This window comes from Vulpes lagopus, chromosome 8 (assembly GCF_018345385.1).
Source record: "Vulpes lagopus strain Blue_001 chromosome 8, ASM1834538v1, whole genome shotgun sequence".
In the NCBI taxonomy this organism is placed as follows: Eukaryota; Metazoa; Chordata; class Mammalia; order Carnivora; family Canidae; genus Vulpes; species Vulpes lagopus.
In genome coordinates this window covers 108,170,190-108,196,658 of record NC_054831.1, presented here as the reverse complement: position 1 = coordinate 108,196,658, position 26,469 = coordinate 108,170,190, and the positions used below count along the sequence as shown (strand labels likewise).

The window sequence follows — 26,469 nt, the reverse complement described above, 5'->3', positions numbered from 1 at the left end:
TAAAGATTTTATTTATTTGACAGAGAGCACAAGTAGGGGGAGCAGCAGGCAGAGGGAGAGAGACAAGCAAACTCCCTGCTGAGCAGAGACCCCACACACACACACCACTACCACCACCACCAATGTGTGGCACTATCCCAGGACCCTGAAATCATGACCTGAGCCAAAGGCAGACGCCTAACCAACTAAGCCAACCAGGGACCTCTAATTTTTTTTTTAAACACTTAAAATTTGGTATATTTTTTGCTGTTGTTATATATGCCTTGAGCAGCTTTCCAGATTATTAAATAACATTATTTTTAATGGCTTTTTCAATAACCCATTATATCATTATACTATATCAACCAATGCTCCCAAGGGGTTGGACAATTAGATTTTTGCTTTTGAAAATTATGATTAAAAAAATATTACAAACCATTCTGGCTTTCTCAGGATAAACCCCTGGAAGGGAAACTTCTTTGGCTTGGGGGATATAGAACTTCAAGGCTTTTGCCATCTATTGACAGATTCTCCTCCACCAGCTTTGAGTATCCATATTTCTTGTCATCACTGTATAATTGCATGTTTATTATTTTTAACAGTTAATTTTTTTTATGATTTTATTTATTTATTAAGAGAGACACGGGCAGAGGGAGAAGCAGGCTCCCTGCAGGGAGCCTGACGTGGGACTCAATCCCGGATCTCCAGCATCAGGCCCTGGGCTGAAGGTGGCGCTAAACCGCTGAGCCACCTGGGCCGCCCATCTTTTACAGTTTAAAAGGCAGAAACTTTGAGTGCAGATGAATGATTTTTTTTTTTTTAACATGCTTTTGAGCAGTTGTTATCTCTGGGAGTTGTTACTCAGTGGAGAGGCAAGGAAGCACAGGATTTGGACCTGGCCATATTTCACCGATCCCAAAATGCACATTTTTCCACATTCTAACATCTTTGATATTGAGGTGAAACCTAAAATTGATAGTTTGTCACAGATTACTTGGCAGCATTTTCTTCTTAATGGTACTTTAAAGTATTAGATCAGCTGTAGAAAAAGTGAGGAAGGTGAATGTGTTAATACATAGCTACAGATTTATACAGTGGTGTATTTAATTAACACTTGAGACACTGAGCAGAACCCTGGCAGTACTAAACCCTTACCCTAATAATGTTCCACTTTATCCTCTAGGAGACACAGTAGGATTTCTGTTAGACTTGAATGAAAAGCAAATGATCTTCTTTTTAAATGGCAACCAGCTGCCTCCTGAGAAGCAAGTCTTTTCATCTACTGTGTAAGTAGCTTTCCTTAGTCAAAAATTTGAGTAGATATGTGGGATTCACTTTTCTCCAGAAAAAGACTTTGTCCACTTATATGGTCAGTTGTAATGAGAAATAATTTTATTTTGAGTCATTGGGGGCCCATTTGATCATACTTAAAATGGTCCCAAAGTTTGATATGGAAGATGAGGGCAGGATAGTGTCAGGGTCACAGCCCTATCTAGTTTAGTAAACAGAATCTGTCACCCTCCTTTCTGCTAGGGTACAACATATAAAAGCCACTTTGTGTATGAGTATTACTTTTTTTTCATGAATTCTCTTGACCTCTGTCATTGTTTTTATTTCTAGATCTGGATTTTTTGCTGCAGCTAGTTTCATGTCATATCAACAATGTGAGTTCAATTTTGGAGCTAAACCATTCAAATATCCACCATCTATGAAATTTAGCACTTTTAATGACTACGCCTTCCTAACAGCTGAAGAGAAAATCATTTTGCCAAGGTAAGGAGACCACTTAGGCTGTCTGCAGACTTTCACCGCATTTCGTGAGAAGCTGAAACAGTTCCTTGAGACTTTTTTTCAGCTTTTAAATAATTTTTAAAACCTGGGTTTTTATTTGTTTGTTTGTTTATTTTAAAGCCTGAGTTTTTAAATAATTTTGAAAACTTGAGTAAAATGGATGACCTCCTAGGAAATATAAATTACTCAAAGAGATACAAACAAACCAGTTATTACAAAATTAATTGAATCAAAGTAAGGAGTATGTCCCCCAAAACCACCAGACCCAGGTGGTTTCACAAGAGATTTCCACCAAAGTTTTAAGTAACAGATAACTTCATTACTATTTAAAATGTTACAGAACCCAGGAAGAAAAAGCACTTCCAAATAATTTTATGAACTAAATAACATTGGTATAAAAACCAGACAACATAACACATGAACATACACAAAAAAAAGCCCCTCAACTAACTTTACCTGAAGGTCAATGAAAAGTCCTAAACATTAGGAAATCAAGTATATCTTTTAACAGATGTGCTGTTAACTTTGGGATTTGTTGAAATAGACTTCCTGTTGGGTTTAGCCATTGTGGCAAAGATGCCAACACTGCTCTGCTGCCATTAGGACAGAGAATGCCATCTTGGATAAAATTCCACAGCCCCGCTTTTCTAAAAACTGTGATCAGCATTGTCTCCTGGATGAATACCTGCTTTTCTTTCTCTGTGATAAACGTGGTCTGTTCCTTAAGCTAGGAGAGACTCCAGACACTTGCTAGTAATGACCTCAACTTGGAGCTTATTTGACCATATGAGCCAAAGGTTATCATTTTTTAACAGAGCAGCTTTCTGGGCCTATGTGAGAAAGAGCATCCCTGCTAGTAACCCCACTTGGGTCAGATCAGTGACAGAATCTGTCAGCACTCAAGGAGGTCCCACTGGCTATGGTGGAGCCAGGGTTGAGCCGTCATGCCCCTGAAGGTATCTGTAACACAGTGTTGTAATCCTAGCTCCTGTTGTGGCTAAGAAAGCAGGTCTGTAAACAGTCCTTCTGGGCTGTGCTTCACCTTGGACTCGGTGTCTCAAGGCCAAAAGTGGCTCAGCAGTTTCCAGTGAACCAGAAAATGTCACATGGTGACCCAGCAGCATTGCCTGCTACAATAGAACCTCTGTGATATGGCAGGAGCAGAAGGGACATGCCAGCTCAGGAACCTGAGGTTCACTCCTAGAACTTCCCTGCCACGTGGCTTGGTGTCTGACAGAGATTCTGAACTTTAAATTCCTTTTGGTGAACATATGAAGTGATGATACCTTGCACGTCTGTCCTGCCTCATTCCTTTTTACTTAGCCTGTCTTCTTGGATGTAGCCTGGCATTAGGCCTGCCTTGTGCCATACACCCTGAAAGGGGAATGCAGAACCCAAGAGCTCCCCTGGAGGCTGGCCATAGTTCACACTGCTCCAGCACTTAGTGAACCACCCCTGCAGAATTAAACTTTGCAAGTCAGATGACAGGGTGCATGACTGCCTTAAACATCTGCCTTCCACTCAGGTCATGATCCCAAGGTCTTGGGATCCAGCCCTTTGTTGGACTCCCTACTCATCAAGGAGTCTGCTTCTCCCTCTCCCTTGTCCCTCCCCCTGCTTGTGCTCTTGCACTCTCTCTCACTCTCTCTCTTTCTCTCTCTCTTAAATAAATAAATAAAATATTTAAAAGAAAAAAAGTCAGATGGCAATAGGTATCACCTATAAAAAGTCTTTTATGGGCAGGTTCTATGTAGTCTCTCAGTTCCCTGTCAGCTTGACACCAGGTGCAGACAGCCCTAAATGAGAGCGGTGTTAGAGGCTAGGACAACCTCACCTTGCATGGTCTCTGAGTGGCACCAACATAAGAATTAGTGGAGGCCAAGTAAACCTCCTGCTGCTACCTTGTACCCCTTTAACATTACAGTTGCACCTCATTACAGATTGTAGCATTAGGTGTGGATGTGCCTAAGACAGTTTTCCTTGTATCTGTTTACTCATTGGAATATATTCCTTTCTGGCTTCCTGGTGGGAGATCATCGCCCTGTGACTAATTGGGAACTTATAAATTCTATATGGTATATACTCACTGTCTCTAATTCTCCTTCATTCATTCTTTTTTTATCCCTCCTCTCAACCTTTTTATTAGGAGGAACTTCAAATGCAAAAGAAAACAAGAGTACAGTGACAAACCATATCCCCTCTCAGCCACAATAGTCATCCACTGGAGGCCAGGATTGTAGAACTGCTGGCTACTTTCATTCGTTAATAACTCCATTATCATTCCAGGTTCCCTGGCCACAATCCCAGAGTTACCTTTGACACCATACTTTCTGCTATTCCCTATATCCTATCCCTCAGCCACCCTGGGGGCTGGGCCTTCTAAATGTATCCCAAATCCAACTATTTCTTGTCACTCTCACTGCAGCCACCATTGTCCAAGCTGCCATCATTTCCTACGTGTATCATTTTTGCCCTGACATTTAGCTTCTGCCTGGATCCCCTTCAGTCTATTCAACACAGCATCCAGAATGATTTTGTTACAGCTTAAATCAGATTGTACCCTTTTCTGCTCAAAAGACTCTAGTGGCTTTTCATTTCACTTAAGGTGAAAACTTAAATTCTTACTGTGACCTTGTAGGCTGTAAACGATCTGTCCCTTCCTCTCCTTTGTTATTTCTTTGATTTTATCTCCCCCTTTTTTTTTTAAGATTTTATTTATTTATTCATAGAGATAGAGAGAGAGGCAGAGACACAGGCAGAGAGGGAGAAGCAGGCTCCATGCAGGGAGCCTGACCTGGGACTCGACCCAGGGATCCTCTCCAGGATCACTCGACCCATGATCCTCTCCAGGATCATGCCCTGGGCTGCAGGCGGCACTAACTCGCTGCACCACCGGGGCTGCCCTTTATCTCCCATTTTATCTCCTATTTGTTCATGCTCCTTATTTAGCCACCCTGGCCTTGCTGCTCCAGAAACATCCAGATTGTAGCCTCAGGGCCTTTGTGCTGGTTATTCTTGCTACTAGAATAGGCCTGTGTGTTTTCTAGTACCACAAGCAGTTAACTCAATTCTGACACACTCTCTATCTGGAGAGATTATCGCATCCCACAGGTTAAGGGCTCAGTCCTATAAAGCTGTCCTACAACCCCACTTTAGATGACTGTTGCCAGTGTGAATTTTTACAGTGCTTCTGACTGGGTCTAAATTGAAGAAAATAAATAAATTAATAAATTAATAAAATAAATTTAAAAAGAAATTTTAAAAATGGAAGATTCTCATGACTCCCTCATCAGATTTGATTAATTTGTTAGAGTGGCTCACAGAACTTAATAGTTTACTTTCCTAGTAACTAGATTACTAGTTTATTATAAAAGGATATAATATAGGAACAGATGGAAGCAATGTGGAGGGCAAGGCATGTGGGAAGAGGCAAGAAGCCTGCATGCCCTGTGAGCGCGCCACTCTCCTCAAACCTCCATGTGTTCACCAACCTTGAAGATTTTCAAACTCTCTCCTCACAGGTTTTTATGGTGGCTTCATTAAGGAGACATGATTGATGAGAACTTTGGTCATTAGTGATTGAAGTCAACCTCCAGCCCCTCAGCCCTCCTGGGAGGTGGGGGAGGAGTGAAAGTTCCAACCCACTAATTACAGGGTTGGTTCCCCTGGCAAAGCAACCAGCCCAAATCTTAGGTTACCTAGGGGCTTTTCAGTATCCACCTAATTAACACAACAAAACATCTTTATTGCTCTCCTCTCTTAGGAAATTTCCAGGGTTTTAGGACCTCTATGCCAGGAACCCAGACCTAGACCAAATGTATATTTATTATAAATCACAATATCAGGGACGCCTGGGTGGCTCAGTGGTTGAGCATCTGCCTTTGGGTCAGGGCCTGATCCCGGGGTCCTGGGATCGAGTCCCCCATGGGGCTCCCTCTGCCTATGTCTCTGCCTCTCTCTGTCTCTCATGAATAAATAAATAAAATCTTTAAATAAATTACAATATCACAAATAGTGTCTCTTCAGATATCATAGGTCTCATTCCCTCATGCCCTTCATGTCTTAAGTGTCACTTCCCATGGCTGCCATATTTAAAATGGTATCTCCCTGCTTCTCCTACACACTACCTCATCCTTCTCCCTGCTTTTTCTTCATACTTCTCATCAGCACTTAAAATTCTATATATTTTGCTTTCTCACCTAGTTTCTTTCTAGTCTCTCTTCCATGAAGTGGAAGCTTTGTGAAGGCAGGGATATGTTTTTAGTCCTCTCTTCATTGTTGAATTTCCAGACTTAGGCTTAAGGTGAACAGAGTGAATGTTTCATGTCTCTCTTGCCCAGCTACCAGGTCTGCACCTTCAGCAAAGCAGTTCTGCCTGTCTGCTTTTCCATTTCAGACGGGTCAACATGTAATTTAAGGGTTCTACCCCGAGGTGTGTGGGCTTCCAGAATAATCTGTGCTGGACTATCATAAACACCTTGAAATTGTATAGGAACTTATATGTGTGCATTTTTCTTGGGAAAATACTGCTTTTCATCAAACTCTCAGAGCTATAGGACTTAAAGGTGAAAATTTGCTGGTAAAATAAAACTAGAGGGATCCTTGGGTGGCTCAGCAGTTTGGCGCCTGCCTTTGGCCCAGGGCACGATCCTGGAGTCCCGGGGTCAAGTCCTACGTCAGGCTCCTGGCCTGGAGCCTGCTTCTCCCTCTGCCTGTGTCTCTGCCTCTCCCCCCCCCCCCCCCCCCCCCCCGTGTCTATCATGAATAAATAAAACCTTTTAAAAAAATAAAATAAAATAAAACTAGTACTAGACTGAGAACCAGGAGTTGAATTTGATTCCTGAATCTGTTTACCATGTGTGTGACCTTACATAAATCCTTTCTATGAACAATGTCTTTGTCTACAAAATGTGAATAACTGCCTCTCTCATTCTCTTCTATAGAAAATCACTATAGGATTGAAATGAGATGCAAGTGAGAACCTTACTGACCAAAGCTTAAGGAATACCTATAGTGTACTTCATATGGACAGAGCATTTTCAAAGCATTTAATATGCCTCACTGCTAATAGGCCCATTTATGTGTTGACCAAATAAGTTTCAGACTACTCTTTCTACTCAGGCACAGGCGTCTTGCTCTTTTGAAGCAAGTCAGTATCCGGGAAAACTGCTGCTCCCTGTGTTGTGACGAAGTAGCAGACACACAGTTGAAGCCATGTGGACATAGGTAAGAGGGTTTGGTCATTTCTTTTGTGTATTGCATTTGGTAAAATTTCATCCTATTCTAGAATTGCTTTTACAGCTATAGGAGAGGAAGAAATTTCCCTCTGTCCAGAGTTCCTCTAGCTAGACTCAGAATTAAATTTATATGCTACAGATTAACAGGAGAAAATCAAATTTAGTTTTGTATATATGGGGAATCCACACAGACAAGAAATTCCAAAGACAGACAAAATGATGTAAGTATGTCTTCCTAAGCTAAGGAAAGGGGCAGAAGTCAGGAGGTAAAAAGGTGAAGAAAGCCATTAGCAGGAAGGTGAGAGGAGATGTCTGGAAAACAAAGGTTGCCCTGTTATACAGGTAAGTTTCTTAGTGTGTTAATAATTCTTTTCCTGGTAACAGGTATTCTATGTAAAAATTTTTTAGACAGTTGCAGGGAAGGTACAGTCTCTTCCTGAGACTTTTTCTAGCACCTAGGACCTTGATTATTTTCAGCTCAAAGTAATCTGCTTATCATTGTGGCCCATCCAGGAGCTGCCTGCCCTTGGACTCTATGCAGTGTTACCAGTTCCATATCTTTTTCTTTTCTTTCTTTTTTTTTTTTTTTAAGATTTTATTTATTTATTCATGAGAGACACACACAGAGAGAGAGAGAGAGAGAGAGAGAGAGAGAGAGGCAGAGACACAGGCAGAGAGAGAAGCAGGCTCCATGCAGGGAGCCCAGTGTGGGACTCGATCCCAGGACTCCAGGACCACGCCCTAGGCCAAAGGCAGGAGCTAAACTGCTGAGCCACCCAGGGATCCCCCACAGTTCCATATCTGTCCATTAAAGTTTATTATATACAAAGTGGACTGAATGAGAAATTAGAGTTTGCCAGGGAAAACATGGCTATCTTCCAGAAAGTATCTGAAATAGAAGCTGCTTGATGGAAGGCGTCTCTTTTTATTTTTTTTTACTCAGTATTATATTTTAATACAGTTTTCACCTCGCAAAATGTAAAGATTTTTTTTTTTTTTAAGATTTTATTTATTTATCCATGAGAGACACAGAGGGATGCAGAGAAAGAGGCAGAGACACAAGCAGAAGGAGAGGCAGGCTCCACTCAGGGAGCCCAACATGGGACTTGATCCCAGGTCTCCAGGATCACACCCTGGGCTGAAGGCAGGCGCTAAACCGCTGAGCCACCCGGGCTGCCCTAAAATGTAAAGATTTTAATAATATTTATGATCCTCTTGGGAAATCCCTTTCAATTTTATTTTTAGGGCCTCCTCATTTACTTACTATCTACCCTCCTAACCATTGAGAAGGCAACACCTCCATCCCATCTAACCAAGTTCAGTTATAGGAGATGAACTAGAGGGCAGCCTGGATCCTATAGAAGAGTGTCCAAATATCAGCAAGAGTAACAAGTACAATGCCCCCCAAGAAGGCCTCCCCACCAAGGTTGGAAACAGAAGCTGGGCAGTGTGCCAGCCCTAACCTGGCCCAGGCATATGTGCTGAATGTGGATGAGCAGTACCGAGGGTGATGTCCAAACCAGCTCCCTGTAACTCAGCTCATCCCGTACCCTGCCCTGTTCTTTCTTTTTTTTCTACCTGCCCTGCTCTTTCTTTTGGCAGAGCTTTAGTCACTAGGTCTCCTGGGGGTCCAGAGCCTAGAGTGATGGACCCCAGTTTATCACCTCCAGGTGTGGCTCAGCCTGGGCCCTTCACTCTGCCCTGGTAACTTTTGCAATGGGTTGTTATCTAATTGGCTGTGAAGGGAAGTGCAGGCAGTGTATCTCATTTCACCCTTAGCTTTACCAGTTTCTCTTGTGAAAGAAAAGCCCAGTGACTCCACCTGTGGCTGTTCCTTGGCATCAACTCTGCAGCCTGGAATTCTCAGTTTGAGCACCTTTGAAGATTTTAATTATTAGAGCCTCACAGGCAGATGCAAAGTTTAAAGAATGGATATCTCAACACCCTTTTTAATCTTTGTCTCTGCGAGGTTGTTGAGATCCCAAAGAGCAGTACTTGGTCTTACTCAGCTTTGGGCTCTCTGGCCCTTCTCAGTGGTTTTGCACACAAAGCGTGCTCATGAATGGGGGCTAAAATCTAAAAACTCAGAACCAGGTATCTTTAAGTATTAGCAGTCTCCATAGTAGATATATACAAAACAGAATCAAAAGAGGAAACCTAGAATCATAAGAAAATTTAGCTCAACTTTCTGCAGCAACAACAATTTAAAGGGGTAGGAAGGAAGAAAGGAAATCTGGATAAACTGAATGACTTGAGCTGACCCTGGGAGGAGATGAACAATCTAAGCATTCCTATTACCATAAAAGAAATCAAGATGATTATCAAAGCCACATTTGACACACACACACACACACACACACACACCTGCAAAAGCACAAAGCCCAAATGGTTTCACAGATGAATTATTTCAAACTTTCAGGAATTATTTCAAACTTTCAGGGAATAGATAGATTCTATATAAACTTAAAAAAAAAAAAAAGATTCTATAAAACCTTCTCCAGACCAGGGGTGTCTAGCTGACTTAGTCCATGGAGCATGCAATTCTTGATCTTGGGGTTCTGAGTTCCAGCCCTCTGTTGGGTGTAGAGATTATTTAAACGAGTAAATAAAAACTTTACCAAAAAAAAAAAAAAAAAAGCCTATCTGAGAATACATACCAAGAAATATGTGGTGCCTATGAAAAGAAAACTTTTAAACTTTATACTAAAGAATGTAGTACAAGACTTGAATAAATGGGCCTGTTCTTGAAAGAGCTCTCAGTATTGTAAAGGGGACAATTTTCCCGTAACTCCAAGTTTAATTTGGGTCAACTTTTTTTCTTCCTTCCTGGAAATAGAAATGCTAATTAAAGAGCTTACATGATAGAAGGCAAGAAAATTGTGAAAATGAAAAGTTATGGAGGGGACCCACCCTACCTACCACATCTTAAGATCTATTAAAATAAAGGCTTATAGTTTGCTCCCAGTATATAAAAAGAATGGCAGCACAGTGGATCAGAACAGAAACCCAGAAGTGAAACTAACTACATACAAATGAAAAATTTGGCATATAAAGGCTTTGTGTCAAATCTGCAATGTGAAATGGGAATTTAATATTGGGCTGAATAGCTGTCTGGGAAAATACCATGTTCTATCCCTACACATATACACACATCTGTAAGTTTTTGCCGTGTACATACAGACTTTACAGACTTTCTAGAAGAATCTACTTGAACTTTTGGCTTCTCAGAAGAAGAAAATGGAGGATCAGAAATGAGAGGGAGACTCATTGTTGGTTTATATATTTAGTTCATTTTTTAACCATGTGTAATGATTATACTTTCACTGAACAAACTTGTTAATATTTTAGATTAGTTGGCACATTGTCAGTTTGCCCTTTTGAAGCATTAACCTGACCAGCACTTGTATCTTTCTCCTCAGTGACCTGTGCATGGATTGTGCCTTGCAACTGGAGACCTGCCCGTTGTGTCGTAAAGAAATAGTGTCTAGAGTCAGACAGATCTCTCATATTTCATGACACATGTGAAGAGGCATCATGGACTTATTTCTACTTGATTCCAGCCAATGTTGAAGAGAAAAACAAAGAAAAAAAAAAAAAAACAAACATCTCTAATCAGTTGTGCGCACATTGAAACTTATAGCCATGGCCAGATTTTATGCTAAAAATGGTAGTTTGTTAAAGACAAAATTCTCTTAGAATCTAACCCAACTTGCCAGCCCTGAGAAATTCCTTTTAAGGCCAAGGAAAGCTGAGTGCTAACAGCTAGGCCTGTGGTCCTTCCATGAAAAACGCTAGGAGACCGTGCCCTCCTGAGTGCTGAAACCACACTGGAATTCTCCATGTTGGGTGCATTTGGTTGTTTAACAGGATATATTGTCTCATTCTAAAGTTTTTATCTGGGGCAGAAGTCATTATGGAAAAGTAAACAGCATTTCTGGGTTAAACATAACTCCCCATTGGTCACAGAGACACCGGTGTGTTAAGCGTGGATATTGCACTGCAAGACTTGAATCTATAAACTAGAACCACACAGGTCAATGCTACAAGCAACATGGAGGGCCTAAAAGAAGGTGCACAGACTGTGGAAAAAAAACCCAATTTTTGATATTTCCGTGATTCCAAAGAACATTGTAGTTTTTTTTTAACTGCAGAAAACTGGTGGTATTTTCACATTCATGGTGTTTCTATCCAGTTTCAGTACCCGCATTTTCTGAGGAAAAAATGTTTTAACAATGCAGGAGGAGTTATTAAAATAATTGCAATGTTAGACTGGAGAAAATTTGGTATTTAGGGTATTTTTAAGGTACCATCAAATCAGGTTTTTTGTTTTTTGTTAAAAATTTTTTTTAAATCAGTATTGTTTTTGGAAGTAATATACTTTGAAACTCTTGAACTAACAGTCTCAAAAACTCTTAGAGGACAGTCTGAGAGCGCGTATTCCTATTGTTTTAAATAAATACATGTTTTTTGAAGAGTAAATTCAATCATGGATTGTTGCTATGTCTTCATCAAAAGTGTTAATCCCTCTCAGGGTCTCCGGTGAAGACCTTCAAGAGTTTGGTTTTTTCTCCCAGAAAATTGGAAGGTAGAATTGTAAATTCATAGAACTTATTTTATAATGGTGTACCTCAGCAGCTGCCTTTCAATTTATGCCAAGTCCTTACTGAGTTTATACTTGAATAGTAAATATGTCTTCTGAGTTTTACAGTGTCTTAAACTCAATGCACATTTTTTTTTCTTCCTTCCCCACCCTTTCTTGTTTGTAATTCATTAAACTGTTCTATCACAGAGCTGATTTCCTTCCTGGCCGTACTTGTTGGGGTGCTGGATTTTTTCCATGTCTTTAGTCTTCCGTAATTTCAAATTATATATATATATTATATATTATAATTATATATATATAATATATATATATATATACCTTCTTTAGCTTGTGAATACAGTAATTTGCATTGAAGAAATAAAACATTTATTGCCTTTTTTGACTAAGATTTCACAACTTTCATTGGTACCTGCTGCTAAGGTTCCAAGACTTCCTTCTCTCAGTTTTAAGGGCTACTTTCCAAGGTAGGAGAGAGTCAAGTATTAGAATTAAGAAGCAAGAGTAATCGTTTACTCATCCCGCAGATCTTTGTTGAGCACCTAGTATGTTCTACTAGGTGTATACCATGCACTTTGCATGGTATACAAAACATATCTGTTTGTGGAGCTTATGTCTGACAGTGGGGAGAAGACAATATATTTGTTTCATAAGTAGTTAGTGCCTTCAAAGATTAGGGTGCTATGAGAGAGAGAGAATGAGTAGGACTTAATTTAGATGGGTGGAAGGGGACAGAAGAAACCTTACTGAGGAACTAACACTAGTAAAAACGTCAAGGGAAAAGTAGGACATGGCCAGGCATGGAGACCGAGAACAAGCTTCTAGGATTCCATAGCTATGGGAACACAGCATTGCAGGCAAAGGCCTAACTAGGAAGAAACCTCAGTGAGCTTCAGGATCTGATGGAAGATTCCTGAAGTTAATAAGGTAGGAACTGAGAGAGTAGAACAGTGTGCTCCCATGTTGGAGAGGTCAGGGGACTACTCATGAAGCCATGTTGAGGAATTCATATTTTATCCTAAGTGCAATAGAAAGCAAAGAGATTTTAAAAGATAGCTCTAGCATCTATGTGGAGAATGGACAAGGTAGGGGTGAGGAAGGAGCAGTGCAGGGCAGAGAACAAGCAAAACAGGGAAATAGTAAAACCAGTAGGGAGACTTTGAAGTCCAGCAGACAGGTGAGGGTGGTCTATAAATTCAGTGGAGAAAAGTGGACAGAATTAATAGGTCATCTCACAAATCGAATGCAAGAGTCTATTAGCTTTCTAAAAATCTACTCTTGAATTTTGTTCATAAGATAGCCTTTTCCAATTCTTTACTAGACAATAAGACAAAAGGACTTCATTTTTTTTTTTTTTTTATTTATTCATGAGAACACACAGGATTGAGAGAGAGAGGCAGAGACACAGGCAGAGGGAGAAGCAGGCTCCATGCAGGGAGCCGAAGCGGGACTCGATCCTGGGTCTCCAGGATCACGACCTGGGCCGAAGGCGGCACTAAACCGCTGAGCCACCCAGGCTGCCCGACAAAAGGACTTCAATACTAAGTTACTTGGGATGGGAGCAAAGTTGTAATCTTGGAGCTGCTGCAACGGGAAAGACCACATAGAAGAGAAAAAAAAATTGGGAATAGCAAGCAATGTAGAAGGGAATATTCTGCACTGCATGTAAGCATGTAAGGGAATATTCTGCACTGCATGTAAGCATTCTAAGAGAAATTGAAAGCTAGGCTTTTACTGATAACCACAGAGAAAAAATTAAATGCTGGCATTTCTTCAGTGATTTTTAAAGATTGTATTTATTCATGAGAGACACAGAGACAGGCAGAGGGAGAAGCAGGCTCCATGCAGGGAGCCTGGAATGGAACTCAATCCTGGGTCTCCAGGATCATGCCCTGGGCTGAAGGCGGCGCTAAACCACTGAGCCACCCAGGCTGCCCTCTCAGTGATTTATTGGAGAAATGCTCCCAGGGTTCCAGCCAAAAAAATTTTTTAATGAATTGCTATCTTTTTGGAATGATACTGATAAAGCAAGGTAAAGTTATGGTGCCATTTGCACACCAGAAAACAAGGATTCAATCACGGAAATCAAAATTTCATTTGCAGAAAATGACTTTTGCATGAATTTCAGGTATCTTGAATCCAGGAAACTGTTCAGCTCTTTCCAAGATAGTCTTTTTTTTTTTTTTAAAGGTTTTATTTATTTATTCATGACAGACAGAGCGAGGCAGAGACACAGGCAGAGGGAGAAGCAGGCTCCATGCAGGGAGCCTGACGTGGGACTCGATCCTGGGATTCCAGGATCAGACCCTGGGCTGAAGGTGGCGCTAAACCGCTGAGCCACCCAGGCTGCCCAGATAGTCCATTTTTTATTCATTCACTTAAAACAATTGTTTTTAAGATTTTATTTTAGAGAGAGAAATAACGTCAAGAGTAGAAGAGGGAGAGGAGCAGAGGGAAAGGGACAAGCAAACTCTGCACTGAGTGTGGAGCTTGACAGGGGTGCTCCATCTCAGGACCCTGAGATCATGACCTGAGCCGAAATCAAGAGTTGGGCAGTTAACCAACTGAACCACCCAGGCCAGATCATAATCTCATTGGTTGTGGGATCAAGCCCCCTACCTGGCTACTCCCTCACCTGGGAGTCTGCTTGATTCTCTCCCTCTGCCTCTACCCCCCAAAATAAGTCTTAAATTGTTGTTGTTGGTTTTTTTTTAAGATTTTATTTATTCATAAGAGACACAGAAAGAGAGGTAGAGACACAGAGGAAGAAGAAGCAAGCTCCAGGCAAGGAGCCCAACGTGGAACCCAATCCTGGGAATCCAGGTTCAGGCCCTGAGCCAAAGGCAGCCACTCAACCACTGAGCCACCCAGGCGTTCCTTAAGATTTTTTTTTAATGCTTACCCACAAAGGATTTAAGAAATGATTATTGGGACGCTTGGATGGCTCAGTGGTTGAGCGTCTGCCTTCGGCTCAGGGCATGATCCTGGGTCCAGAGATAGAGTCCCACATTGGGCTCCCTGTGAGAGGCCTGCTTGTCCCTCTGTCTGTCTCTGCCTCTATGTCTCTCATGAATAGATAAATAAAAGCTTAAAAAAAATTATTAATGGAAAACATAATATATTCAAGTGAGTCTTAAATTTTTTCTTTAAAGGCCACCATTCTGTTTTAATAGAAAAACATGTTCTGATTTCTAGGACTATTGTTTGACAGCTCAGGGATTGGAGCCATATATAGCATGACAGTTAAACATACCTTGGGAGTAAGCCTGGACCCAGTTTCAGCTCAATGATGCCACTTATCACCCATTTGCAAGTACTTCTAAGCCTTTGTTTCTTAATCTATAAGATAATACCTTTAGGAGTTGTTTCTTTTTTTCTCATAGAGTTTCAAGTATTTCAAAAAGAGACCATGTATATGAATACATGCTTAGCACAGTAACTGGCACATGCCTGAGTAAATGGGTACCTATTATTATCTTTGTGCCCATTTGTTCTTAAAGCCAGACATGGTAGGGCACCTGGGTGGCTCCATCGGTTAAGCGGCTGATTTTGGCTAAGGTCATGGTCTCAGGATCCTGGGATCCAGCCCCATGTTGGGCTCCCTGCTCAGCAAAGAGTCTGCTTGTCCCTCTCCCTCTGCCTCAGCCCTTCCCCCATTTGTGCTCTGTTTCTCTCTCAAATAAATAAAATCTTAAGACAAAACCCAGAAATGGTGAAATGGAATTAGCCACAAATTCTTTGACATCTTTCCCATCTACAAATGAAGTTTAAGCCCCCTCTCCTAAAATCTGGATGGACTTCATGTCTATTTGACTAATAGAATTCAGTGGAAGTGACACTGTGCCAGTTTCCAGTCCCTAAATGGCTGGCAATTTCCAATTCCTGTCTCTTGAAATATTTGTTTTTGGACCCAGCCACCATGGTGTGAGAAAACTCAACCATCTCTGGGAAGACTTAAATGGAGAGAAACTGAGGACACCCCCCCACACACTCCCTGCCAACCAGTAGTCCTCTGACCAACATCCACAGCTGAGCTCCCAGGCAAGAGCCAACAATGATTTGCCAGACATGTGAGTGAGCATGCTGGAAGAGGCTCCTCTAGCCCCATTCCAGCTGCCCCAACTGATGCCAAGTATAACAGAGACTGTCACTACCAAGTCCTGCCCAAATTGCAGATTGCTAAGCACAATAATTGTTGTGTTGTCACTAAATTTTTGGGTAGTTTGTAATAGCAATAGATATCCAGAACAGCTGAAATAATTTCCTACTCCACTCTGATTGCATATGATTCAGAAGTAGAAAAATGGTGAGCACGTTCATTTAATCCAGAAGAAATAAGTGGTTTATAGAGAAAATAGGTCATGAGGAAATGCTGAGTTTGCTTTGAGCTGCAAAACCAGCACTTGCCTTAAATATAACTCAGTCTAGTTAATCAGCAAACCTTTATAGATACCTGTCTTCTATTTGGTGCTAAATATAATAGCTCTGAGATCTGATCTCATTCACTCTGGATACAACTGTCTTGATAATCATTTTTAGTTCCAGATCCCACTGTTTGTTTTTTAAGATTTTATTTATTCATGAGAGACACAGAGCAAGAGACAGGAGCAAGAAAGAGCGAGAGGGAGGAGCAAGCTCCATGCAGGGAGCCCAACGTGGGACTTGATCCAGGGTCTCCAGGATCACGCCCTGGGCTGAAGGCGGCACTAAACCACTGAGCCACCCGGGCTGCCCCCAGATTCCACTGTTAACTATTTTTTAAAATGTTATTTGAGAGGGCATGGAGCCTGCTGCTCCCTCTGCCTGTGTCTCTGCCTCTGTCTCTCATGAATGAATGAATAAAATCTCTTAAAAATAAATGTTATTTGAGAGAGCGAGACAGCAAGCATGAGTGAGCGAGGGAGAGGGACAAGTAGACTCTTGCTTGGTGGGGGAGGGCTCAATCCCATGACCTGGAGATCACCATCTGAGCCAAAACCACAGTGGGATACCAAACCCATTGAGCCACCCAGGTACCCCTCACTGAGATCTATTTTATGTCCATTCAAAATGTCAATTCACTCAGGCTGGCCATCTTGACCCTCAGATCAAACCTTCACTGCAGACATGTACCACACATTTGGCCCAAGGGTATAACACAACCAAAGACACATAAGGCCTCATGGTCCAATCCTGAGAAATCAGCTCCAGGCACCTGGGTGGCTCAGGGGTCGAGGGTCTGCCTTTGGCTCAGGTCGTGATCCTGGGGTCCGGGGGTTGAGTCCCGCATCAGGCTCCCCTCAGAGAGCCTGCTTCTCCCTCTACCTGTCTATGCTTCTGCGTCTCTCGTGAATAAATAAAATCTTTAATAAACAAAGAGAAATCAGCTCTCGGGAATCCTTTTGCAAAATTTGAGTTTGGGAGGGGAGTTTTCCTGGAACAAAATTATCCCATTTCTGATTACATTGGTTCAGTAATTGTCAACTTTTATTGCGCCTAATTAGCCAAGAAACTAATAACTGCTTGCCGAACAATGTTTATGATATGAATATTATCTTTATGATGTAAATTCCACAAAAGGTCGCAACTGTCTTAGAAGAGGTCTGCATTATGAGATTCAAAAGCTAAGGGATTGGCACTCAAGAAATCTGCAGTTTACAGTGCTCTGACAACCCACTTTAATCTCTTTAAAAAAGACTTAGAGAGCGAGCAAGCACGGGGGGCCGGCGTTAGGGCGGCGGGAGGTGGAGTGAGAATCCCCGGCGGACGCCACGCTGAGCGCGGAGTGCACGCAGGCGGCAGGCCGGGCTCTCCATCCCGGGAACGCGGTCTGGGCGGGCGGAAATCCAGAGTCCCACCCTGGGCCACTGAGCCTCCCAGGCGCCCCCTATTTAATCTTCTTAAATCCTGTAATTTATCCCCAAGTTGCAAGCGAAACTGCGGTCCTCAGCTTCCATTCCTTCCTCGTTAAGAGGGGACGACGCGAGAGTTAGCCGCCACCAACCCAGAGGACAGTCCAGTGACTAGGCGGCCGCTGAGGCTCAAGGCCGGACCCCGCGCCTCTCTCCCTTTCCTCACTTCCGCTCCCCACTTTGCCCCGCCCCCGGCGTCGGGCAGCGCGCGCCTGTGATTGGCTCTCGGGAAGCGCGAGGCGGCGGAAGGGGTTGTGGTGGCCATGGTGACGGGAGGCGGGGCGCGGAGCCGGGCTGTGGGTAACTGACGCCCGGACCCCGCGGCGAGGGCGGCGCGCGCCGAGAGGCCTGGCCGGGCGCGGGGGCCCGGGCGGCGCGTGGGCCGCCGCCGGGAAGCCTGAGGCCTGAGGCCCGGGCCGTGAGCGGCCGCGGCGTCGGCGGCGAGGCCTCCCGGATGCGGGCTGCGGCTCTACGGAGCAGAGCGGAGGCTGGGCCCGGGCCGCGGGCGGGGTAAGGCCGACGGGCGCGCTCGCCCGCGGGTGGATGCGGCGGCGGCGGCGATGGACGCCCTAGAGGAAGAGAGCTTCGCGCTGTCGTTGTGAGTGACGCCGCCCGGCGCTCGCCCGGGCCTCCGCCCCGTGAAGTGGGGGTGTCCTGGAGGGCCGGGGGCGGGGTGAGGGGCCGCCGCCGACCGCGCGGCTGCAGCGGCCTCCCTGCTGAGGCCTGGAGGCCGCGGGGGGGGGGGGGGGGACGCCTCCTTCACCGTCCCCCTGCCTCCGACCCTCCGTCGTCAGCAGAGCCCGGCGGCCTTGAGCTGCCGAGGCCGAGCACGGGGCGGAGGGCCCGCCACCACCTCGGGGACTCCCGGGCCGGTCGCCCTCCGCCAGTGTGTCGCTGGCGCCGGGCCCACGCTCGCAGGCCGCTCGGTGTGCGCGGATGGCGACACCCCGGGGGCGGGCGGACGGGCGGGCCGTCGCTCCCTTTACCTGCCCCTGTCGTAGTTCCTCGTGTCAGGACAGGTTTTCTGAAAGTGGAGCCATTCATTGAGCTTCGATGTCACCAACGTGTCAAATGTATCGCCCTGTTTGGAATCGCTCCCTTAGACGATGCTCATTCTTAGTGGTTGAAGCTGGGTGATGGGAAGTTCGTTTTGCGGTTTCGTTTTTAGGCATGTTTAAAATGTCCTTGATTTATTTTTTAAGCGAATTCTTTGAAACAGCACCTAATGGCGGTATATATTTTTCAGCTCTTCTGCCTCTGATGCAGAATTCGACGCTGTGGTTGGATATTTAGAGGACATCATCATGGGTAAGCTTCCTTGGGCCGCGGTCTAACCTGTGCCCTCTGTAGTTCTTACCCCCTTGCAGTTTGAAGTTCATTTTGAGAGAAAACAGCAAGCTGCGAATCAGTTTCAACGTAGCACAGAGTAATATTAAGCCTTGCTGTGATTTTTGAGGCAAACATCCCCCACTGCTTCAACAATAACCATAGATTTAGGTCCTGGAAGGGATTTACAGAGGGGATGGGGCCCTAGACGTTAGGAAGCTCTTGGCACAGCCTACCTCATTTCAGAGTAAGAGGAATTCCATTTTTCAGTTTTGAGCTTTAACGTTTCCATCACATAAACCACAGCCCCATACCATAGTCATAGCACACATGTCCATGAAGAAAATAAAGCGCCATAGTTCAGCTGGTTCTGTATTTTCCTGGGTTCTGAGGCTTGCTTTGTGCATGAACTTGGGTGCACACATGCCTGCTAATAAGCAGTGACAGGCACCCAAGGTTTAAGACAAATACGTGGGGGAGAAAAACTTTGAGAAAATTCAGAGTTTTCTTCAAATTAGGCAAAAAAGGACTGCGTTAGTTTAGTGGCCCTAGCAGTGTTTCTTAGTCCGGTTTAGTCTGAAAATGACTGACCCAAGCTTTTATGTTTTCAGGTCCCAAAAAGGTTCACCCTTTAAATATTTCACCAGTAAGCCCTTGTCCTCTGTGACTCTGACGGTTTCTGGGAGAATCCCAAGGAATACTTCTGAGTTCTTTTGCCCTTTTGGGCACCCTGTTTGCCATGGGAAAAGGACCCTTTTTTAATTTATTTATTTTATTTTTTTTTAGGACCCTTTTTTTAAGCTCAGGGTATTTATCCTAAAGTCTGGGTCATTTGTGAAGCTTTCCTTTTACTTTCAGAAGTAATATTCTCTTCACTTGCTAACGTTCCCTGTTCTCTCACATTCAAGTGTTTGCTATAAACTAATCTCTATGCTAGTCCTTATCTGAATTCCACTTGGCAATCCTTAATGATAGGTACTTTGATCATCCTCATTTTCTAGTCGACAAAACTGGGGCTTAGAGATACTAGGAAGTGTGGCAGGGTCACACAATTCAAGGGGCTGAGCTAGGATCAGAGCCCATGTGCTTAATCACTGCACTGTTACAGCTGCTGAAATCTTATTATAAGAGAACCATTCCATTCCTTTGTGGGAAAGGAATGTGAAGGAGCTCCCAAGCCACCCCGAATTGGGTGTCTTTAAAATGGACCAAAGAATGGTGGTCATGTTTGCATAACAATGGGGATGTACTTAATGCCACCAAACCACACTCAAAAATAGTTAAAATGGTGAATTTTTTGTGAGGTATTTGTTACCACATTTTAAAAAATACTAATACTTATTATTAATAAAAAGGCTGGATTGGGCTTTTTGAACTTTTTGAACACTGGTATCCTATTGAACACTTCCTTAAAGCATCTTTAGCTTTCCCTCTCCTAGATCCTGGCCATTGAGAAAGCACTTGTGCTGGCAGAGAATTCCTGCCTGTTTATAAATCAGAATGGTTTTTAGTTTCCAATAAAAAGCATAACATTTTCCTACTGTTGTTCAGATGACGAGTTCCAGTTACTACAGAGGAATTTCATGGACAAGTACTATCAGGAGTTTGAAGACACAGAAGAGAATAAACTCACCTACACGCCTATTTTTAATGAATATGTAAGTGGTTTTGTTTCCCTCCCCCTGAGATTAGTAGGAGTTCTTTAAAATGTGAGTTGAAAACCAAAAGATTTTGACATATGCTGGACTTTGAGAAGCTGCCACCTGTCAGGAATTGTTTAGAATCCGGTTTAGTTCTCATCTGTTGCTTTTCCTCCCCAGCATTTGGTGGCTTTCATCCAACTTGTTTTTTGTTTTTTTTTGTTTTGTTTTTGTTTTTAGATTTTATTTCTTTATTTCTTTTTTTTTTTTTTTTTTTTTTTTTTATTTATGATAGTCACACAGAGAGAGAGAGAGAGAGAGAGAGAGGCAGAGACACAGGCAGAGGGAGAAGCAGGCTCCATGCACCGGGAGCCTGACGTGGGATTCGATCCCGGGTCTCCAGGATCGCGCCCTGGGCCAAAGGCAGGCGCCAAACCGCTGCGCCACCCAGGGATCCCTAGATTTTATTTCTTTTTTTATTTTTTTATTTTTTTATTTTTATTTATGATAGTCACAGAGAGAGAGAGAGAGAGAGAGAGGAGAGGCAGAGACACAGGCTGAGGAAGAAGCAGGCTCCATGCAGGGAGCCCGACACAGGACTCGATCCCAGGTCTCCAGGATCACGCCCTGGGCTGCAGGTGGCGCTAAACCGCTGCGCCACCAGGGCTGCCCCATCTAACTTATTTTTAAAAAGAAGTTTGGCTTGATCATACTCCTGTCTTCAGTTATAACATGGGTTCACCGTACCTTGCATTGATATGCTTTTGACCTTTGGACTTGGACACACACTACAGCTGACCCTTAAACACTATGGGGACTTGGGGTGCCGACGCCCCTGTGGTCAAAAATCCCCATATAACTTTCTGACTTCTCAAAAACATAACTACTTGTAGCCTGTTGACTGGAAGCCTTACCAATAACAAATTGTTAATAAACACGTATTTTTTATAGATATTCTATACTGTATTCTTAAAGGAAGCTGGAGAAAAGAAAATGTTACTAAAATCATGAGAAAGAGAAATTAAAGTACTGTATTATATTTATAAAACAAAGACAAAAAACCCAGGTCTGTGTGGAGACACACAGTTCAGACCCTCTCTATTAAGCATCAACTGTGTTTTTTGCTACAACACATCCAGTCAGACATGGCATGACTGTTAGGTGGAAGTGAAAACCAAGACCAAGATCATTAATCAATTGGTGGGGAGACCAAGACCAGAACCCGGGAGTCTCAACTCTGCACCCTTGCTGAGGCCTGGAGTTACCCTCTTGGTACGATATCCTCTGTCTGAGCAAAGGTTGAGTCTCCGGGACTTTCTTAGCCTTAGAAGCATGACATCTTGGGTGGTTTCCTCCAGCCAAGCCTCAACGTATATAGAACCTGTGATTACCTCCAGCAGTATGCTTCTTTGCTCGCCCCCCACCCCTTTTTTTAAAGATCTTTTTATTTATTCATGAGAGAGGCAGAGACACAGGCAGAGGGAGAAGCAGGCTCCCCACAGGGAGCCTGATGCGGAACTCCATCCCAGGAACCCAAAAACCAAGGATCACGACCTGAGCCAAAGGCAGATGCTCAGTCACTGAGCCACTCAGGCGCCCCTGTCCGTTCTTTTTTAATAGATCCCATCTACCCAAGGAAAAAGGCTCCACTTACTTCATTACTCACTTCCTACCATGGGGGTTGGGAGCCCTGGTGTCCACTGCCTCCACCTATCTCAGCACCTTCCCCTTCCCCACATGAGCCAGGGCACGTGCTCAGTGAGGACAAGCGCCCTATTTGGGTTGTTTAGTTTCCCCAGCGCTCACCATGGAGCCTGGCATATAGAATAGGCTCTTAGGAAGTGTTTGCAAAGGCCTAGAGCCCAGGCTTTTCTGAAAAGCAGCCTTGTTTTCCTAAAACCAGGATCCTTTCCACTGTTGCAGATTTCTTTGGTAGAAAAGTATATTGAAGAACAGCTGCTGGAGCGGATTCCTGGGTTTAACATGGCAGCTTTCACAACAACTTTACAGTGAGTTGCGCTTAACTCTGCATTTGTATCTTTTTTTCACCTTCCTCCTCCTTCACTCTGGAAAAAAGTCCCTCTTTTTAATTTTTTTTATTTTTGCCCCAGTGCATGAACATGAAGGGTGGCAGCACTCAGTGGTTGGGTCCTGCCTGGGTGGGAGGCCCTCACAACCCTCTAGTGGGATCTTGAAGAGACAGAGTCTGTTTTAGCCTGTTGTGAAAAGGCCATCCTTTTCCTCTGCAGGCACCATAAAGATGAAGTGGCAGGCGACATATTTGACATGCTGCTCACGTTTACAGATTTCCTGGCTTTTAAAGAAATGTTTCTGGACTACAGAGCAGTAAGTCACTCTTGCTCACTTTGTTAGCCACATCAAAGCACTAAGGAAATGTCAAGTAGAAACTTGGTTTCTCCCCACCACTGGCTGGCTATCAGTCTGGCAGCTAACCAGGTGTCAGAAGAGCAAGCTACTGTCCTCCAAGCAGGACCCAGCACCCTTACTGAGGGACTATATTGTCGTGTTTTGTTGTAACAAGTCCCAGGTACCTCTTACCATAAATAATCAAAAGGACAAAACTGAAAAGCAGGTCTAATTACCTTGCCTCTCTTCTAATGCAAGCTCTTCATAGGAAAAAATCTATTTCTGTGAAAAGAGGTGACACCTTTTAAAGAATGAATGACTGGGGCAGTGCTGAACCAGAATGCAAAATAACCTCCTTCCCCCTCCTGTGTGCTCCTCTGTGGCCACCCTCTCAGCCTGAGCACCTCCTCCCCCATGCCAGAGGCAGAGTTCTGACCTAGAGAAGGACTTTTATTTTTCCCCTATTCCTTGCCTCTTAGGATTATTTCTTTTTTAACCCAGGAAAAAGAAGGTCGGGGACTGGACTTAAGCAGTGGTTTAGTGGTGACTTCATTGTGCAAATCATCTTCTGTGCCAGCTTCCCAGAATGACCTGCGGCCCTAGGTCCCACCACCCGGCAATGGGATCTTTCTGGACGTTGCCAGCCCAACAGACTGGAAGAGGCTCTGACTAATGTAATAATACACGTTGGAAAGACTGACTCTGTTTTACAACTCCTTAATGTTAAGTATTGATGGGTCAGAAGACAATCCACTGACCCTCCAGAGACCCTGAAGCACCTTCTCGTGTTCGGTAATCCTAGCACTCCTCCCCGAGCAGACCCCCTGCCTCAGGCCTCTGCGTCAGGCCCTTCTGGAGCAAGCCCACGGCGGGCATCACACCAGGGCCTCTTCCCCTGATATACATGCTGGTAGGTCAGAAGCATTTGGAAGAATCCATCCTCTCCGGCCCACTTTGGCTCAGCAGGCTCTGCATGTCCATCAGGCTCTTGTGTGCTCACAGCCTTCTGTATCATCGTTTCATCAGACCTGCAGCCTCAAAGGGGGTTCTTCCTGTTTGGGAACATTTCCCTAGGCTGTTAATCAAGCCAGCCGCCTGGCTGAGCTCCCTGTGGCATCCCAGCTAGCCTCGGCTCTAGGAATCAGCTGAGGATTCAGTCCTGTACCTGAAGCTCCATGTGAAAATCAGTTTCTTGTCTTTCACTTCGCAGTCCTTGCATCACTGTCTTCTGCTAGTCCTTGATGTAGTCTGTTTCTAGAATCCTCTTAAGCATTTTTTAGAAAAATATTTTTATAGGTAAATACTCAGGCTAAACTAGTGGATATAATCTTGGAGCCTCCATGATTACCCACTTAAAGATCAAAGTATTATATGCTGTGTGCTTTTTAGCTGTTAGTGCTATGAAAGCGAAAAGGCTTTCTTTGTTGGCGTGCCTGGTTTACTGGGCGCCAACGAGTGTGTGCTTATGCTGGAAGTAGGCTAAAAGGTCTCCCTTTCTTACAGCATGTTAAGTGTTTGTACAGGTTTCTGAAATTCCCTTTCCATATAAATCATTTTGTTAGGTGTTCTGTTGGGGGTAGGGTCTCTGTAGTTGCCTCCTCCTGTCAGAATCTGCCTGCCAAGATGGTGTTCCACTGAGCTAGCTCAACAGAAGTAGGAGAGCAGACAGCTTCACTGGTCATCTGTAGGCTTTGACGTAGCACAATGTTTCAGAGAAATTACTGACCAGAAGAGACATATCATACCTCTAGAAAGAAAAAGCATAGTGTATTTCAATTCCCAATGTGTACCTTCTATATTTTTTCCCTAAGTAAAAACAAGACTCTACTGATTTCAGTTGGCTGTTGTGGTTTTAAAGTATGAGCTATAGACTGTGTTTTTCTGTACTAATGTGTGGCGCTTATTAAATACTTTTGTACCATAAGTAAACTTGGAAGTACATTGCAAGAACCATGATTCTTCAGAGTCCTCCCCTTTCTTCACTGTCACCATTGGGTCACGGCTACTTTGGTCTTCCAAGCCACAGGCACTCTCAGCCAGCTTTTCCAAATGCTGCTGCTCCTAGCCTTTTGCTTCTTGCCCTTTTTATAGAGGATTACACCACTATAGAGAACTATGCTGTAGTCCTCTAATGTTTGAAGTACTTGACGAAGACCTGTTGGTCTGTCTGCCTAGTTGAAAAAGCCACAAATGTGTACAAGTGCAAAGAATCAGTTACAAAAAAATAAATGAGAACAGAGGCAAATGATTCTTTTCCACTCGGAAAAAAAAAAGCAAGCAAGCCTGTCGTAGCTAAATATTAGCAGATATGCTTTCTGATTTCTCATAAGGTTTCTAATTTTAGAAACCTGTCTCTGTCCACACAGCAACTTCTGTCCTTGTGTCACTTTTGTTGGAGCTCAGGGCTGGTCTGGAGTGAGAAACCTACCCAGGTTCAGACAGCTGCACTGTCTTACTGCTGTGGCCTCCTCACTGGCTGGAAGCAATATTCCCCTAAACTGCAGGGGGTGCTGGCCTAAACAAAACAGAGTAGTCAGAGTGAGCACATGAACACCTGCAATGCAATTAGCTGTTGTGGCAGGTCAGAAACCTTAGGATTTTGTTTTCTCTTAAGCCTCAAAAAAAATAAATAAAATGGGTTGACCCTTAAGACTGAACTCTCTGGTTTAGTCCTGGAACAACTAGAGTTTATCAAATTCTGGGACACTTGAGAGTAAAAAGGGATCCTGCCCACGTTTCAACAAGCTAACTGGGACACAGGTGTCTGGGTTAATCCCCATCCCTCTGGGCTGGAGTGGTTCCTCCACCACAGTGCTCCAACAGTAGCCGCCACCAGCAGGGGCTCTGTCCCAAGACACCCCACCCCCCCACCCCATGGATGCCTGAGATCACAGATAACACCAAACCTGCCTTATACTACTTTCCCCGATACATCCCCACCTATGAAAAAGTTTAATTTCTAAAGGCATGGTAAGAGGGATGCCTGGGTGGCTCAGCAATTTAGTGCCTGCCTTCGGCCCAGGGCCTGATCCTGGAGTCCAGGGATCATGTCCCACATCGGGCTCCCTGCAGGGAGCCTGCTTCTCCCTCTGCCTGTGTCTCTGCCTCTCTCTCTCTCTCTGTCTCTCATGAATAAATAAAATCTTTTAAAAAAAGGCATATAAGAGATTAACAATAGAACAACAATTAGGACAACAGACTGTAATGAAAGTTATAAGAATACGGTCTCAAGATCTCTTAACTGCCCTGTACTCTTCTCATGACCTGAGCTGACAGTGCCCAGGGGAGGGAAGGTGCAGGAAGGTGAAGGCGGGCGCAGGCAATGGGGCACAGCAGGACATTGCTATTTGCCTTCTCAGGAGGATCATCTGCTTCCAGACTACTGCTGGCCGCGAGTAACTGAAACCGCAGAAGCGAGTACGTGGCTAAGGGGAGACCACCTTATTTATATGTCCCCAGGTTGTCAAAAAAGGACCAAAGGGTGCTCAGTGATGCCTCCAGCTGGTTATTCAAAGCGTGTTACTCTGTGGCCGCAGAAGCATGGGCTCAGTCAGGAGATTTCCCCTCTGCTGACTGTGCTGGCTCTCCGAATCAAGTATGGCCACGCGCTTTAATTACATATGTTCTCTGAACTAACC

At 44.0% G+C, this 26,469-nt stretch overlaps 2 protein-coding genes across 5 annotated transcripts in view; both read left to right on the top strand.

The window, feature by feature from the left end:
- Positions 1-11,797, top strand: part of RSPRY1 (ring finger and SPRY domain containing 1) — a 45,748-nt gene extending 33,951 nt beyond the window's left edge. For all 4 annotated transcript variants that reach the window (XM_041766143.1, XM_041766145.1, XM_041766142.1 and 1 more), the window contains exons 12-15: positions 1,163-1,265; positions 1,600-1,752; positions 6,892-6,996; positions 10,427-11,797. In XM_041766143.1, the coding sequence (XP_041622077.1) occupies positions 1,163-1,265; positions 1,600-1,752; positions 6,892-6,996; positions 10,427-10,523 (458 nt within the window). In that variant the 3' untranslated portion in view covers positions 10,524-11,797. The remainder of the gene's footprint in view (positions 1-1,162; positions 1,266-1,599; positions 1,753-6,891; positions 6,997-10,426) is intronic.
- A 5,993-nt stretch (positions 11,798-17,790) lies between these two features.
- On the top strand, positions 17,791-24,787 carry LOC121497128 (ADP ribosylation factor like GTPase 2 binding protein). The gene is made up of 6 exons (XM_041766289.1): positions 17,791-18,096; positions 18,745-18,806; positions 20,376-20,482; positions 22,388-22,473; positions 22,714-22,810; positions 23,333-24,787. Exons 1-6 carry the CDS (start codon positions 18,059-18,061, stop codon positions 23,432-23,434), a joined length of 492 nt encoding a protein of 163 aa, XP_041622223.1. The 5' UTR covers positions 17,791-18,058; the 3' UTR covers positions 23,435-24,787.
- The last annotated feature ends 1,682 nt before the right edge of the window (positions 24,788-26,469 follow it).